At 36.6% G+C, this 17,477-nt stretch overlaps 1 protein-coding gene across 6 annotated transcripts in view; it reads left to right on the top strand.

Moving 5' to 3' along the window:
• The window catches only part of Elavl2 (ELAV like neuron-specific RNA binding protein 2), a 175,069-nt gene that overhangs the window by 100,075 nt on the left and 57,517 nt on the right, over positions 1-17,477 (top strand). For 3 of the 6 annotated variants that reach the window (XM_013020786.1, XM_013020781.1, XM_013020785.1), the window contains exons 1-2: positions 1,278-1,362; positions 4,089-4,332. In XM_013020786.1, coding sequence (XP_012876240.1) covers positions 1,291-1,362; positions 4,089-4,332 — 316 coding nt within the window. In that variant the 5' untranslated portion in view covers positions 1,278-1,290. Of the gene's footprint in view, positions 1-1,277; positions 1,363-4,088; positions 4,333-17,477 lie in introns of those variants that run through there. The other 3 variants (XM_013020787.1, XM_013020789.1, XM_013020788.1) reach the window with 3 other exon arrangements.

Below are 17,477 nucleotides of genomic sequence, written 5' to 3'. Positions count from 1 at the left end.
CTAACCGTGCTGGGTTCTCATCAAAATGTTTCATGGACATAAAGCACTTTGCTTTTTCACAGGTTCAGTTTGAGGATAAGTAAGTGTTTCTCTAATGAACACAGGGTCAGACTGAATTCTCTGGCTACAGTGGGAGAAGGGAAGAAGAGAAAAAGATTTTCATGGCATCCTAGGTAGCTTTTGGTAGATGCCAGAAAATAAAATCCATTGCTACTTGTTATTACTGTTATCTCTGGCAGCATCAGCAAATGCTTGTAGCCAAAGTTAAATGTAAAGATCATAAAAACATAAGACATGTTGTCAGCCTCCCATTATGCTTGATTTCCAGAGACTGAGTTTTCTGATTATTAAGTTAACATTTTTCTTTAAAGTATCTGCATATGTGGATAAAAGGAAACTTTGGCTTTTGTGCCAATATCACGGCTCTGTTTAGTATTTGGGCAAGTTGTAATAAGTGGTAAATGGCCCATTAACTACATTGGAGGCCTCATGGCAGCACTAATTTCAAATCGTGCTGGGTTTACAATTTACATATTAAAAAATGTTCACTTGATTTTGTTCAGGGACAAAGCTGACATCCTATACAAGCATTATTCCAACAATCCCATTTATTGGTCCAATTATTTCAATTGAAAGATGCTGGTTTACTGCCTCTTAGTATACGTGAGCAATTCTCAGTGAAACTGTTAGGGACTAGTTTGACTATAGTGGCAGAATAACCTCACAGGGTTTCAATTCACTTTTAATTTTAAGTCTCAGGATTAAGGATCATTTGTAGTATAATGTAACAGTGTGGGCAAATATAGCTTCTCTTAATGCCCTTTTGATATTTTGGGGAAAGTGCTTTTTATGCAAAACAATCACTTATGAATTGCATGACTGCTTTTCTCACTATAAAATTTCATTCACATTTCCTCCCTTCTCCCACATCCTTAAAAGAAAGGACAGCATGGGGTGTTTGTTGTGCTTCATTTTACTTTTTTAATTTTTGAGATGTGGTTTAAGGTAGTTCTTTAGGATAGATGCCAAGACAACTAGTTAATATTGTCTTAAAATCAGGCTCGTGATTAAAAATGCTTAAATTTGTGCAAGAAAACTACATGTGAAAATGAATTTGGAAAGATTAGATTGGAATTGCCTCAAACTCAATTAAGCCACACTGCATGGACGTGCTGGGAATATCAATACAATCACTGTAAATTTTGTACAAACTGATTTGTTGCATTATCTTGCTCATCTAACATACGGTACTTTTTGTGTCCATATTGCAGACGGCAACTCCAAACTAACATGGCAGTCAGACTGTGTGATGTGGCTTCTCTGCTTAGAAGTGGTTCGTGGGCAGCAGAGCCTTGGACTGGGGTCTGTGGGATTTTTCTTAAATTCTGTAGGCTACTTTTTTTTTAGCATGTTGCAGAAGTGCTGAGGCCATACCAAACACTTGAACCTTTAATTTGGCATACTAATTATTCTTAATCTAACCTATTATGGTATGGCCATCATTAGGACTTTAAGCACATTGCAATTTTAACGGTTAGTAGTATCTCTAGATCAGAAACATGTTCTTTTATGCACCTTTTATAATCTTAATTAGGATTTAGAGCAGACTAAAAAGAGTGACAAGCTTTTTAAAAAAAACAACAAAAATAAAAGTTTTGGTATGGTCTAAATATTAAGTTACCGTAATTCTTTACATTCTGTTTACTATGTATTTTTTTGGTTACTACATTCTGAAGTTATTCACAATTTCTGATGCTCAAAAAAAGTTGAAATTGTAAATCTGGCTGAAAATTATTTGCCCAGTAACTGTTAAAGACTTTGCATTCTGTGAACAGTTGTGTTGAGCCTATCAATGGAATATGCATTATTTGTAAAATATAGCACATTAGTATCATTTTATTCTGAGCAGATGGTCCTATAGCTGAGAGATGCTGTAATTTTTCAGCTCACACAGCCTACTGCAGCTGTTCACTTGAATGTTGGCTTAGGAGCTCATTCTTGCCACCTGAACATGGAAATAAATGTGCAATTAAGTGAGGAGTGTTTGTTGTCCTTGTTAAAATCCTGCTAATTTCAGTCGATGAACACTTTATATTCCAAATGCCATCCCAATGAGCTTTAGCCTAAATCTCCTGTTTGGGGTTCTTAGAGTTTCTATACATACTCTAATGTTTGAATAGCAATTTGTTTTAATTGGCCTTGACCACTTTTCTTCTTGTAGCTAATTGTTGTCATAATTGCTGGGCAGAGGTGAGCCTCATAAGAATTTTGTTATGTTAGTTTTCTGCACAGGAGCAGCTATGTGTTATTAGGAAATTCAAAACTTCATTTCTCAGTTTCAAATAAATTTATTATAACCCATATTTTGAATTATTTGATTTTTTAATCTACATTTTCAAAGGCTTATTTTCCTTTATCTCTGTAAGTATTCCCAGAGGATACTTACTTGAGAAAAACAGTATACAGCTTGGAGAATGATAGCCTATTATTCCTTTGACAAGGAAATGAGTTCATGGAATGGTTACAGGTGGTTTGATATTCCTACTTATTCTGGATTGAGTCTGTTTTTTTTTTTTATGCTAATACCACGCAATCTTGCCCTTTCTAACCAGTCTGAATCTGATTGATAGACCAGTTTCAATCTCTCTGAGCTGCCTTCTTTTATAAACATACCTTGGCAACAGGAATTTCTTAACTACTTTTATACCTTTGAATTTTTCTGAGGTAGTTTGCTTTTTTTTTTTAAGACAATTTTTATCCCCAATTTCCTTGTAACTTTCTTTCCCTGTACTTTTTACTTTGTATCAAATTCTTTGCTTTTTCTATGCTAAAACTTCCTAGAAGCAGTATCCCATGAATTTCAGAGTTGTCAATTTTGAACAGTAATTCTTTGGGGAGCTCAGAAGTGTATTGGATGAAATATAAAGGACAGTCTTTTCAGTGGTGCTTTGATTTTTGGATTTCTCCACAGTCTTGGCTGTCTGAAGTTAGATAACTTTTAGAAAATGCTTTTGGAAAATTTGGGGCTGTGGTCTGGGATTTTTGTGTTCAAAAAGCATAGACTGGTTTGGATGATCCAAAATTGGTTAATATGTAAATTTTTAGGTAGATCAAAGTAGTTTGAGGCCATTTTCCTCAACTCTGCTGTTTATCTGCTAATTGGAGTTTATATTTTCAACAGGCTTATATGCTCAACTGAAAGTTCCTTGGGCTGGTCTGTTTGCATAAATTGTTATATGTTTATGTTGTTGTTTTGGTGGACTGGTTACATGATTTGTTTTCCCTCTTAAAATTGGATTGAAGGCAAAGTATCATACTGGATTGTTTGGGGATTTTATTTTGATGCTGTAGATCAGTTTTCTTGTTGGTGATTGACCAAAATGACCAATTAGAGTCTACAGAGTAGAATAAAGTACTCATAGCATCATTCCCAAGTTATACAAATCCTTTTCATTCTTGAACATATAACATTTATTGTTCTTATTTCTTGTCAATAGAAGAGGTACAAGATATTGTCAATCAAAAACATTTTCAATATGTAACCAAAACAGTACATGTTGACAAATTTATTTTTTCAAAAGTACTCTTGGTCCTTGATTTTAAGTTAATAGATATCTGTCAGTTTTAGAATATTGAATCTCTTGTGCTAACTGAAAATCCTCCTCAGAATTAGTAGGTTGTTTTTCCCATTTATTTTGGTAGCATGTTTAGCACTTAATATTTTCTAGTATAATTTTTTAATAAGGGCTCATTCTTTGCCCTTTGTAATAATTTCTTCCTCTCTTTGGATGCTGCAGGTGAGTGAGGATATGTGAGTAGATCCCAAATGTGATCCTAGAAAATGTTTAAGATTTTAGTCATGCTTATGTGCATGTATGGAATATGTATGTAAAAGTATAATTGTAGTCTTAAATTGAATAGTTTCATATGAAGTAAAATCAGCAAAGGTGTTGCACTTTTTGTTGAAGCTTTATTGTAATTTCAGCAGAATGGCTTGTGTTTAGTGACAAATGTTTAAACTCTTGGATGGAATCTCTAATAGGTTGTGAGATATGAATTCTGACATTTCTTATTTTCTCTGTTTTTAGCAGGTAATTGCTGCCATGGAAACACAACTGTCTAATGGGCCAACTTGCAATAACACAGCCAATGGTCCAACCACCATAAACAACAACTGCTCGTCACCAGTTGACTCTGGGAACACAGAGGACAGCAAGACGAACCTAATAGTCAATTACCTTCCTCAGAACATGACACAGGAGGAGCTCAAGAGTCTTTTTGGGAGCATTGGTGAGATAGAATCCTGTAAGCTCGTAAGAGACAAAATAACAGGTATGCAATTTTATGTCCATGAGTCACATTTAAGAATCATGTTTCATGATATAAGAAAATAATAAGCTTACTATTTGTAAATCATATAGTAGTATAGTTTTAAAGAATACATTTAGATTTTTTTGTGGCTTTATAAGCAATAGGAAACTTTAGATTTAAGTTTTTCTTTTAAAATATAAAATATTTTGCGGGCAGTATATATTTTAACAGGATTTTACTGTACTCCGAGATGAATGTTTTTGGAAATTATTTTAAAGTGTGTGTGTGTGTGTGTGCGTGCGTGCGTGCGTGCGTGTGTGTGTGTGTGTGTGTGTGCGCGTATAGCAGCCACTGTCATGTTAGCCTTTTCAAATTCTCCTGAGTTAACATTATTGAGCATTTGAATAATAGCTAAGGAGAAAATGGTATTTGAGAAAGGGAAAAACTTATTCTAAAGTGAAATATTCTTTTGCTTATAATAGATGATAAAGTAATTGCTAACATTGACATTGTCAACATAAAAACATTTTTACTGGTATTACTTGAGTGCAATGAGATCTTATACTCTGCCCCCTAGTAAGGAAGGGGAGATGTGATAAGTGCACCTCTCTTACTCTGTTGACACATGAGAAAGTTTGGCTTTACTTATGTACATTTTGAAAAATTGATCCTGAGTATTTTCAAAATTTTGAGTAAAGTTATAGAGTAAGCCAAAACTTAATTAAGGAGCATGTTCACAGGGTTAATTCTTCCTGCTAGGGTTGTTTTCAGACACTAAAGATTGTGTGAAGTAGACAGACTCCATGGTGTTTCATGATATTGGTAAATCCGAAAGGTGAGGTAGACCTAGTTGCTTTATAAGGTTGATAACAATGAATCAAGCTAAAGCTGTAAATTGAGTAAGAGATTTATGGCAATGTAAATGATGGGCTCAGGATCTTGACCTTTACCTAGTCATGTGACCTTGGACAAGTTAGCTCTTCAGTTTTCTCCTGGAAAAAAAGAGATTAAGGACATGGAAGGATGTCACACTGGGTCATTTCTGAGGCCACTTAGGTATTTGTCTTTGAGGATGCTGTTAATTGTTTTGTAAAATCAAGGCCTCAGGCTCATTGTCTCTAAGATTTATAAGTAAGTTTGTGAGGTCACCTCCTAGCTTTAGCCTTACAGTCCTGTTTCCTCAAGCTGAAGATTGAAATTCACAGAGAACTTTAACTCATTGAAACCAAATACAAAGGGATTGTCTCAATTCACACTAAGTAATTATCTTAACTAATTATGCTTCTTTGATCTTCATGATAGCATTATATTCAGCATTGACAATCAGATACATGATATCATTTCACTTTCTTTTCCAAAATGAGGGTAAGCAGCATTAGTAGAGAAAGGTTTTTGAAAAATTGGTAGAGAGAACAAAAGGATCTCCTTATATCTCTGTCAGCTTTTAACTTTTTAAAGAAAACAATACCCTATACATGTAGGTTTTCTGGTATATACTATGTGGCTTGATTGCTTCGCAGTTACCACTACCATTTAAAAAAAGATGTTTGATTAGCACATTAAAAATCACACGTCTTTGTTATGATACTGGGAATGGTATATAAAAATATTAACATGTCATAAAACTTTTGTGATAGGCAGTTACCATGGAATACACGGAGATTTCTACCTCTTATTTCTGGCTAGACATGAATGATTGTATTCTTCTATAAACCTTTTGCTGTGCTGTTATGGGATGTAATGTGATAAATCTGAGTTCTGCATCTTCATACTCTTTGCCTTCTCTGACTTCACTGTGGTGAACAAAGGTAAATAGACACACATGGATGAGCTAAGACACTGAGCAGCCACATTAATATTTCTTGTCCATTTGCTTCACTTTCCATCCCTGTGTCATTATCTTTTCAGTGAGAAGGTAGGCAAGTGAGATTTCTATTATGATACAATTTCAATTATAGTATCTGATAAGCAAGTAATTATCCAGTAAGCAAGAAATTTCATGGAATTAGAGTCAAAGATGTTTTTTGTTCCTTTTGATTTTGCAATGCTTTTGTTATATAGCTCAGGCTGTTCTCACACTGGCAGTCCTACTATCTCAGTCTCCTGAGATGCTGGGATTATAAGTAGCATCATCATACCTGGTTATAAAAAATTCTGAAATCATTTAACTGGTTATTGGACAGTGAATCTGAAATTCTTAACTCATCACACTAGTGATAATAAGCATATGTATAAGATGAATACAACACTAATGAAGTATAAATTAAACAGGTAGATACAGTTCTTATGGAACTCTGTTTCTGTGACCTGTCTTGATTTGGATCACTGATAATCCTATTTGTTGTATAGCATTAAATGACTTATAGAAGGCCCTGAATCATTTAGCTTCAAGGAGAAATTGCCCTAAAAATTCTGATTTTCTTAATAAACATTTTCTTTACAAGTATTTGAGTTTTTGAAAAAAATATCCTGAAATATTTTTTTTTTGTTGGTTGTGGGGCTTGAACTCTGGGCCTGGGCACTGCTGTCTCTGAGCTCTTTAGCTTAAGGCTAGTGTTCTACCATTGAGCCATAGTGCCACTTTCCGTTTTCTGGTGGTTTATTGGAGATAAGAGTGTCATGAACTTTTCTGCTCAGGCTGGCTTTGAACCATGTTCCTCAGATCTCAGTCTCCTGAGTAGCTAAGATTACAGGTGTGAGCCACTGGTGCCTGGCCTGAGTGTCTTTCTTTTTTTTTTTTTTTTTTAGATGCATACATCACAAATTTAATAGACGTACAATTGTTTAAGCTAATTATGGGATATAAAACCATCAGGATGAGAAGAGAATAAGAACAAGTAGTAGCTGGGCACTCATGGCTCTTGCCTGTAATTCTAATTATTCAGGAGGTTAGATCTGAGGATCGCAATTTAAAGCCAGCATGACAGGAAAGTCCATGAGACTCTTTCCTTCAATTTACTGCCTAAAGAAGCTGGAATTAGAGCTGTGGCTGTAATGGTAGAGCACTATCCTCGAGCAAAAAAGTTGAGTCAATGCCTAGGTTCATGCCTCAGGAACAGCACAAAAACATTTTTATTGGAAAAAAATAATCTATTAAATGTTATCTATCAAAAACTGAATTCTGAGTAGTATTCTTTGTGAGGTAGACTTACCTTTCTAAGAAGAACTTTTACTATCATAAGATTTCAAAAGTATCTGTGGTGTTTGGATCTTGTCTTAGGAACTTCAGCCTCAGCCATATCATGTATTTCTCTTTGCACACTCCAGAGGCAGAAAGAATTGTTTGCCTTGAGTGTGATTGGGCCAGATATCTGGAATCAGAAATGTCCCGTGAGCTATTTTTTTTTTAATTGTGAAAGTACCATACAGAGGGGTTACAATTACATGGGCAAGATAACGAGTACATTTCTTATCAAGCATTATTGCCTCCTCCTTTGTTTCCACTTCCCATCCCTTCCCATAATCCCCCCCATGATCCTCTCCCTCCCCCCAAAGTTGTAAAATTCGTTTTTCAACATAACGACTTGTACATCTCATTGTTGCAATGGGTCCACCTGTATCCCTATTTAAACGATTTGTTTTTTCCCTTCTCCTCCACAAATTATACCAACATCAAATACAGTGAAAGCAGAGGTTATACTGTGGGGGAGGCTATACAAAGCTAGGACTAGTTTTTTTCTTAATTTTTGTTTAGATTCGCCTCAATTTGGAGACCCTCAGCCTCTGCCTCCTGAATAGCAACTGCATTTATAGGTGTGCATTACCAAACCAGGTTCTGTTGTAAGTGAATGAGCAGTAATTGTATGGCAAAAACAAAAACCTTTCACTTTTTAAGAAGCTTTCTTATGAGGTAGAAAACTATCTCAGTTACAAAACTATTTAGTTAGGAAAGTATTGCCTCTTTCCCAGGTTCTTGCAAAGAATATGTAATTTTTAGACTATCATTGTTAGAAAATTAATGTTCCTATTTTGATAAAAATGCTTATTAGGGAAGTACATTTACAAGTGTATTCAGAAGCAAATACAATGATCTTTGTAGCCTACATGCCATTTATTAGGGTTTCAGCCTCCCTTTCAGCTCCTGCTAGCTTGATGCTCCAGTCTGTTTTCTATCCATAGGCATTTATCATGAGAAGCCACTGCTACTTGTATAGCTAAGCTGTCATTGGTCTATCCTTTGAGTTTTTAAATGCACTTCAGAGTTGTTGACACCTGCTGATGTTGCATTCTAGAGGAGTGAAATGGATTTTCTGATGCACCAAATAAAAGTGGAATGTTAGAGCCAGAAAATTCCAGAGGTGACCTTAGTCAGCATCATTTTCTCTTTCCAACAAACAATCAGAGGTTTGGATTTGTGAAACATCTAAGAACAACTATCAAGTCATGTAATAGAGCAATGATTAGAATTCACTTTTGGGTTCTTTACTTGGATGCTTTCTCCTTACCTCTTTCAAAGTTAAGCACAGGATGATTAATTTATATTGAGATGTATGCCGTTTACAGGGTTACTGAGTGGAGATTTTTGATGAATATGTCTTTTCTGGAAAGTAAGCATGAATTTTAAAGTTCAGGATTAATTGAAAACTACATAAAATGAAGAAGAATATCCAGGTTTCTCTAGAAACATAATCTATGATTGTGAATTTATCTCAGTGGTCCCCCAATCTTGTAGTACGTCCTTATGAAGGGGAGTTAAAAATTGTAAATGCTGGGTGTGGGAGTCTTTCATTAAAGAGCTCCCCAAGTGATTTTGAAACCCAATCAGTTCTGGGAATCATAGGGCCTCTCTTGAATTATATCTACTGGGGAACCTGTACTGGAGTCACCTGTGATTGCCAATAAGGTAATCAGAGCCTGGCCCCTGTCCAGATATGTTTAATGTGAATCTCTATAGTTGAGTCTCAGAATGTTTTACATACCTGGGAGTTGTCTGTCTTTTTCTGAAACTTTTACATATGTTCAGATGTTTTACAGTTGTAAACATGGAAATCAGGGATTTTGGTGTCTAGCTGTTTGGCCTTGGGATGGATGAGAGAGGTACTATAACTGTAGTGCTTAATTTGATGCAAGCTTAAGTTTCAAGTACTGCCCTGTCCTCAAGCACTGCTATCTGATGAGTTAATTCCTGGGTACCAAGATCAGAGATGTCAAGCTTAAAAGTCAGTAGGCTGCATGCATCTTCACTGGCCAATCTTCTCGGTCTCTGAGAGAGAATATGTCTGTGTAATTAGGTTTTAAAGCCTCCAGTTTAGATTGTTCTGTCATGGTTATTTCCCCCTTTACTCTACAGGAAAGGTTAGAGAGTTACAGTTAGAGACTTCAGGTAATGTGTGTTGCTTGTTTTGTCTTTGTGTGGTACTGATTCTTGATCTGTGGACTATGTGGGGTGGATTCTGAGCTACCCCTATGGAAACTTTCAGGTAAAAAAGAAAGACAAACCAAAGCTGACAAATATAAACTGCAGGCATCCTGCAAAGGCTTTGCAGACTTTCACACTTTGACTAATTCTGTATAGGAAGTGCCTTGTATAATAACCAAAGCCTTCCTTTTCCCCCCTGTAAGCTAGTGTAGTAAAATTTTCCTTTTTCCTTTTTGTATTTGAGTGTTCCTAGCTTCCTGAGAACTTTAAAGCTGTTTTTCTTTTTTGTTTATCCTTTTGTAACACTGAGATTTTCAAATGTTATTTTAATGGTATAGGTGTCTCTCTTCCTACTTAAATCATCGAATCTTAGCTCCTCAGGATTGAAACACATAAGTGGTATTGTTATTAGTCTAATGAATACCTTCAAATTTAAGATCATTTATTTTCAGGAACGAAGTCAGTCACAGTGAACACAGGCTGTTTTGATAAATGTTAATTTGAAAATAGATTTCCAGTCAGTTAGGTGTCCATAGTGTCAATGGTGAGGAATTCTGAGGAGAGTTGGAATAAGTAGGGCTGGATGGGCTGGTGGATAGTGACTTATCAAACAGGTTATTTTACTGGCTTCAGTGTGCTTTTTAATCAGAAAGGTGTCAGAAAAGCTGTGTGTGTTTATAGGTCAGGCTTCATGCTCACCAGACAGTTATATAACACTTTCAGATTTCTGTGATTTGAACTCAGGATTTAATGCCTACTGTAAGGACATGTTTGGACTTTGGAGGATGATAAATTTTGGGACAGTGGCCAGGAAGTACATGGGGAAACAAAAGCAGGAAGGGTTACTTACAGGAGTTTGCCCTTGTAAAGGCCATGTCAGTTTCTGCTGATTCTAGCTGTGAGTCTTTTCCACATATAACAATTTTACAAATGCTATGTTTGGGGACAGAAAATAATTCTTGTATCAATTGGTCCTCATTGCCCTTAGATGAAAACAGTACTTAAGCAAAGGAGGAGAGTTTTATGGTGGCATATGCCATTGCTGGATGCTCCCTCATAGATGAATATTGAGTTACCCCACTTAAGATTTTTTAAATTTAAGTAGCTATACAAAGGAGTTACCATTTAACAAAGCAGTTTATACAGTGTCACCTAGTACCAGATCAACGTATTTTTATTCTGACAACTTTCGTTCTCTTTTTAATTTCTTCCCCTCCTCTTCCTCCTCCTCCTCCTCCTTCTCCTCCTTCCTTCTCCTCCTTCCTTCTCCTCCTCTTCCTCCTCTTCCTCCTCCTCCTTTTCCTCCTCCTCCTCCTCCCTCCTCTTCCTCTTCCTCCTTCCTCCTCTTTCTCTTCCTCCTCCTATTATTATTATTATTTACATTATCATTATTTGGCCAGTCCTGGGGCTTGAACTCAGGGCCTGGGCACTGTCCCTGAGCCTCTCTGTGTTCAAGGCTAGCATTCTACCACTTGAGCCATAGCGCCATTTCTTTTTCTCTGTATGTGGTGCTGAGGATTCCAACCCAGGGCTTCATGGATGCTGGGCAAACACTCTACTACTGAGCCACATTCCTAGCCCTTAATATTTTTTTCCTTTTATAGACTGGCTAAATTCTGAATACAGTGTGGGTATTTTTCATTGGTACCTTTCAGGGGCATTTCCTTTGAATATTCCTGTACAGCTCGTTGGTCATTGAAACTAAAGCTGTGCTTCCTAAGTTGGCAATTTCTCTTGAGCTCCATTGACATTAATTGACTTTCAGATGAGTGCACTGCTGCTCCTGGATCCTGAGAGCTATAGAAACCCTCAGAGCTACCTTTCCAACGTAAAGGTCAACCTTAACAAAGATTTTCTGGCATTTTACTTGTGAGTGCCACTTGATTTGTTAGGTCTGTGTAGTGACTTAATTAGTATGTTTTACTTATTTTTTTTCTTTTTACTCTGTAAAGTTTTAGAGTGTCAATATTTTGACGCTATTGGAGGCTGGAGGCCCCTTTTATTGACAGTGGTATCTGTAATAAATTACTGTTTATGACAGGATCTCATTGTATAGCCTAGGCTAGCCTCTAACTTGAGATCCTCCTACTTCAGTTTCCCAAGTTCTGGGATTACAGTTGTGCTCTATCTGCCATTCTTATAATTAAATACATTTTGGTAGAGTTTTAAGAAGCAGTGTAACACTGGAAGATAACAAATAATAGTACACTAGTCTGTGAAATAGAGTACTTGTTCATGGAGCAATTGTTCTACATGATACTGTGTGCATGCTATTCAAATGAATTTGCTTGACTTAAAAAAGAAAGGTACCCTCATCTGGGCTTCCCCAGTGGACTGTTACTGTCCTGGAAATCCAACAAGTTGTTAAATTTGGCATTGAAATATTGGTTAGATAAAATCTAGCCAGTTGTGGCATGTTTGTACTTTTGTTAACATCATATTCCTTAATATATATATATATATATATATATATATATGCCTTTAATATAAATCACAAGTACTACTAAGAAGTTCAAGAAATACAGAGAATCTATAAAGAAGCCCAGTATTAGTGCAGTGTTTGTAGATCAGAGAACTTAGGAAAGAAATTGCTATCTTTTTGTTTTGTTTGCTTTTCTGTTGAAATATTCATTGAAAACATTCAAAGCATTACTTCATTCAGTCATCACAGATTTCAGCTTATGTGGGGGTGGGGGATAATTTCCATGAGGGCATGGTTAGCTTAGCAGATGCAATTTTACATCTTGTTTTCCTTTTTTTTTGTTAAATCCTTATGCATATTGTGAATTAGAGTTTATTTTTAGCTCTTAATGAGTTCTTTTCTCATCATTGTACTTTTTGTTGGAACTCTTTTCTACATAATGCTCTGATTTTGAAGGGAGAGTGTATATGGCTTACAAGTCCTGGATCCACCTCCTGCTTCCAGCTTAACTAAAATTTGCTTTTTTTTTTTGATGTGCGTGATAGACTCAATTATTATTCCCTTATAGATTCAGTGATGCCTTTGATCTCTCATATCTTGTTTGACCTTGGACTTTATCCTGAAAAAGAAGGAAAAGGTCAGTTATTCCTCAAAAAATGTTTAAGGGAGATATAGATGCAAATACAGGTAACAGAATTCTTGTGTTCTTTTCAAGATAACTGAAACTTGACAAATAGGCTTTATTTCCAACTCTAGTCATAAGAAGTCACTGGTCATTAACAGAGTAGTCCCTTTGTTCTGAGTACTTTGTTCTGAGTCCTTCTTTAGGAAGAAGAAAGAGAGCTTTTAATACCACTAAAATAAATTATTGTTTGCCCTTAGACCATTTAAAAATATCTAAATGGATTTTGGTGTGTCAAATCAGCTGACATCTCTTCATGTATAAAATAATAGGAACTTTCTTAAATGGTGTCATAAGCCTTATCTCTAAATTTGGTGACTTTCTTTTGTGTCTGTCTTTGAACATAGTGCCAAGTGACTGCCATGTATGTGCAGACATCAGTGACCTTCTAAAGTAGAATGATTAGGGGTTTAACATCTTGAAATTTCAGGCTATTAAACTAGGTTTGTTTTTAAGCCATTATATTCTTTGTATTTCTAGGTCATTACTTCAGGGCTAAGTCCTTCTATTCATGTTACCATAATAGTAAAATACGGATAGATATGGTCTGCTGTAGTGTTCTGTCTATATGAAATATTATAAATTAGCTTCATCAAAAGACATTCAAGGGGCTGGGAAGGTGGCTCAGTGTTAGAGTGCTTGCCTTGCATGCCTGAGGCCCTGGGTTCCATTCCTCAGCACCACATAAGCAGGAAAAAAAAACCGGAAGTGGTGCTGTGGTTCAAGTGGTAGTGCGCTAGCCTTGAGCTGAAGAGCTGAGGGACAGCGCCCAGGCCCAGAGTTCAGGCCCCATGACCGGACCCAAAAAGAAAAAAAGACATTCAAAATATTACATCCGCTAATTCCAAATTCTAGAACATTTAACACTGGACCTTATGTGCTATTTAAAAGCAGATATAGAATCTTCTGGGTTTACCAGAAATCCCACTTTTGGGCATTTACCCGAATGATCACAAACAAGACCATACTAAAGCTACCAGCACAACTACGTTTATTGTAGCATTATTTACCATAGCTAAGGTATGGAACCAACCCAGATACCTGTCAGTAGATGAATGGATCAAGAAAATGTGGCATATATATACACAATGGAATTCTATGCCTCCATCAGAAAGAATGACATTTCCCCATTTGTTAGAAAATGGAAAGACTTGGACAAAATTATATTAAGTGAAGTAAGCCAGGCCCAAAGAAACATAGGTCCCATGCTTTCCCTATTTGCAATATCTAGTATATGTCTGAGACAAACAGAAAAGATCAGATAAGTTAATGTTAGGCAAAATGAACCCCAAGATAAGGATTCAAATGGTTTTTCTTTCTTGCTATTGTTTCTAACATGTTTATAAGATGATTTCTTTGTTGCTTTGTATGTCCCTCCCCCACAGTATAACCCATGTTTTCACTGTATTTGATGTTGGTATCATTTGTGGAAGGGAAGGGAAAAAACAAATCGTTTAAATAGGGATACAGGTGGACCCATTGCAGCAATGAGATGTACAAGATGTTATGTCAAAAAATGAACTTTATGGACTGGGAAGGTGGCTCAGTGGTAGAGTGCTTGCCTTGCATGCCTGAGGCCCTGGGTTTGATTCCTCAGCACCATATAAGCAAAAAGAAAAAAAGCTGGAAGTGACGCTGTGGCACAAGTGGTAGAGCGCTAGCCTTGAGCTGAAGATCTGAGGAACAGTGCCCAGGCCCAGAGTTCAGGCCCCATGACTGGACCCCCCCCCAAAAAAAAAGATGAGCTTTACAACTTTGGCGCGGGGGGGCACACGGCTTAGGGGGGAGGATATGGGAAGGGGAAACAAAAGAGGAGGCAACAATGCTTGATAAGAAATGTACTCATTATCTTGCTCGTGTAATTATAACCCCTCTGTATGGTATTTTCACAATAAAAAAATTCTTCTGGGTTTGGCTTTCATACTGTATTTGAGATTTAGTTCTGTGAATGTTTGTGGAAAACAGTTTTTTTGTACCTAGCCATAAATGTAAGGGTATCTAATATTTTCTGGTTTTCAGAGTTGGACATCTCTTTTCTAAAGGTGATCTCCCATCTTTGTGAAAGATGAGATGTTACAGTGGACCTAAGTTAGTTTATTGAATATAAATCTTAGATAGATAATGGCACCAAAGATCTTAATGAAAGCAGGTCTCAGGCCAGTTGTACTGTCTACACAGACATTTAGTATGGAGTCCCAAAGAGGCCTTAAGGCTGTTCTGCAAGGTTGATAAAGTCCTAGTTCTTCATTTTCTTTTTAGGTGCTTTGATTTTACTCTATAAAGAAATGTTCACTTCGAGCTTCCCAAAGGTAGGAAGCTTTGGCCTATGTTTGCTCCACTCAAGAAAGAAATCTCTTTAAGGGAAGGTTTGACTCAGTTCCATTTAATAATTAGAGATTTAACGATGGGGTTATCTTGGGGTAAGCCACCTTAGATTCTTATGCCCTATTTATGCAAGGGTACCTAGTATCCTTAATTTAGCTCATCTTACATATCTTGAATACCTTTAGTTTTATCAATGGAACCGTATTTCTCACACTCATTACACTAATTAACAAATAACTAGTTTACTGGACAGGAGCTCATTTTGGTATTCATTATGCAAATTAGCAGAGTTGATTGTTGATTTAATTTTAGACTGTAGATAGGCTTATCCTAGTCATTTTTGGATTTTAGTCCTTAACACTTTTTATGCTAGTTAACTGTTCCAAAAACTGTATATTAAAAAGCAAATTAGATGACTTCCCTGAAATTCAGCTCGCACACATAGTATTACAGATGCAAAATAAATACTATTTTTTATGATAACATATATAATTTTAGTTATTTTAAGCACAGTTTATTGGCATTCAGCCCATTCAGTATATAACAGAACCACCATTATTCGGAACCTTTCATCATCCCAAACAGAACGTTTGTACCTACTAAACAAAAGTACCCATTTCCTTTATCTACAGCCCTTTGTAATCTTTCTGCTTTCTATTTTCTTTTACCGGAGGTTGATCCAGGGACCTCATACTTGCATTCTATCACTCAAGCTACATTCCTCTGTACTTTTATGTTTTTATTTCTGAGGTAGAGTCTCACTAATGTTCAGACTGGCATCAAACTGCATATCCTCCAACATCTGTTCATTGAGCAGCTGTGATTACAGGCATGTACTACTATGTCCAGTGTTACTACTTTGTATCTTTGTAAATCTATCCTGGGGACCTCATCTAAGTAAATTTATATAGTATTCGCCATACTGAAGTATGTTAGAAGTAAATTATAGTGGATTGTTTCAGGAAATACTAGTTTTTCCCCTTTGGGCTATGGAGTCTTATTTGATCTCCCTTCATCTCTATATGACTTTAGGATACAACCGTTTTTATTGAAATAAATAGCTTCTTTGCTTTGCCCTTTTTATCATAAAAAAATTCCCAGATTAGCTAGGCTCCAGCTCACCCCTGTAATCCTAGCTACTCAGGAGGCTGAGATCTGAGGATCATGGTTCAAAGCCAGCCCAGTTGGTTCCATATCTTAGCTATGGTAAATAATTCTGCAATAAACATAGTTGTACTGTAACCCCTCTGTATAGTATCTTTACAATTAAAAAAAAAAGCCAGCTCAGGCAGGAAAGTGCATGAGACTTAGTTCCAGTAAAATTACTAGAATACCGGAAGTGGCGCTGTGGCTCAAGTGGTAGAATGCTCGCTTTGAGCTGAAGAGCACAGAGACAGCACTGAAGCCCAGAGTTCAAGCCCCACAATTGATTCCCCACCCCAAAAAAAAGTCCAGATTGAATTCAGAATCTGTGCAATATTTTTTTACATCAGCTTGCTAACTGCTTATGGATTGATTCCATATTGCACATTTGTAGTTCTTCAGCCTGCTTCAGGTTTGTTTTATTCTTTCAGACATCACCTCTGTATCATTCAGTATCTATTGTCTGGTGATCTGGAAGCAGAGGCAAAGGCATGCTTAGACTCAGAAAGAAGAAAACAGATAGTATCTATTGGTCTCTTCTGCCTTCACAGGAATTTTTCTGCTGCTATGTCTCCTAGAGTTAAAGCATCTAAGAATGAACATCTGGATAGGATCTTAGGACATAGGATTCAATAGGAGTGTTCCCAGCTGTCCTCTTTACCTCAATTGACCTTTTCCCCTGTTGATGCCTAATGTAAAGCTTGGCAGAAGACATTTCTCAATAGGAAGAACAAAGGAAGGGACAAGTCAGAATTCTTTTTGTAGTTTTAGTCTTCTTCCAATTTTTCCTCCCTTTCCTAGTATGGATACACTTAGCACACAGAAATACTGCCACGGAAATAGCAATTAAGGTAGAGCCATTCCCTTTTTTGGTTGTTGTTTAAAAACAGGATCAATTATTGTAGTTAAAGAAGAACTAAGTACCTTTCTAAAGCAGCTTTGGGAGGCAGATACTGATGTAGATTTTGAATTTAGAGACAGGTAGTCTGGCCTCTTTCTGCCTTTGCATCATGTCCAATTGTGTTACTGAGTAGAGCTGTCTTCCTTTCAAATGTTGGGTCTTCATAGCTTGGCTTCCTGCCTTCTGGGTTGGCATCAGCTAAATGCCTGCTGGCTATAGGAACATTACTGCACTCTTAGTGACTATATTTATTTTCACATGTTGGTTGTTGACAACTGAAAAGCAGTTGTATGTGTTGGGGCTTAATGAAAAACCTCCCCTGGGTTGTATGAAT

Source organism: Dipodomys ordii, unplaced genomic scaffold (genome assembly GCF_000151885.1).
Source record: "Dipodomys ordii isolate 6190 unplaced genomic scaffold, Dord_2.0 Scaffold53, whole genome shotgun sequence".
Classification (NCBI taxonomy): Eukaryota; Metazoa; Chordata; class Mammalia; order Rodentia; family Heteromyidae; genus Dipodomys; species Dipodomys ordii.
This window is presented reverse-complemented; position numbering and strand designations above follow the sequence as displayed.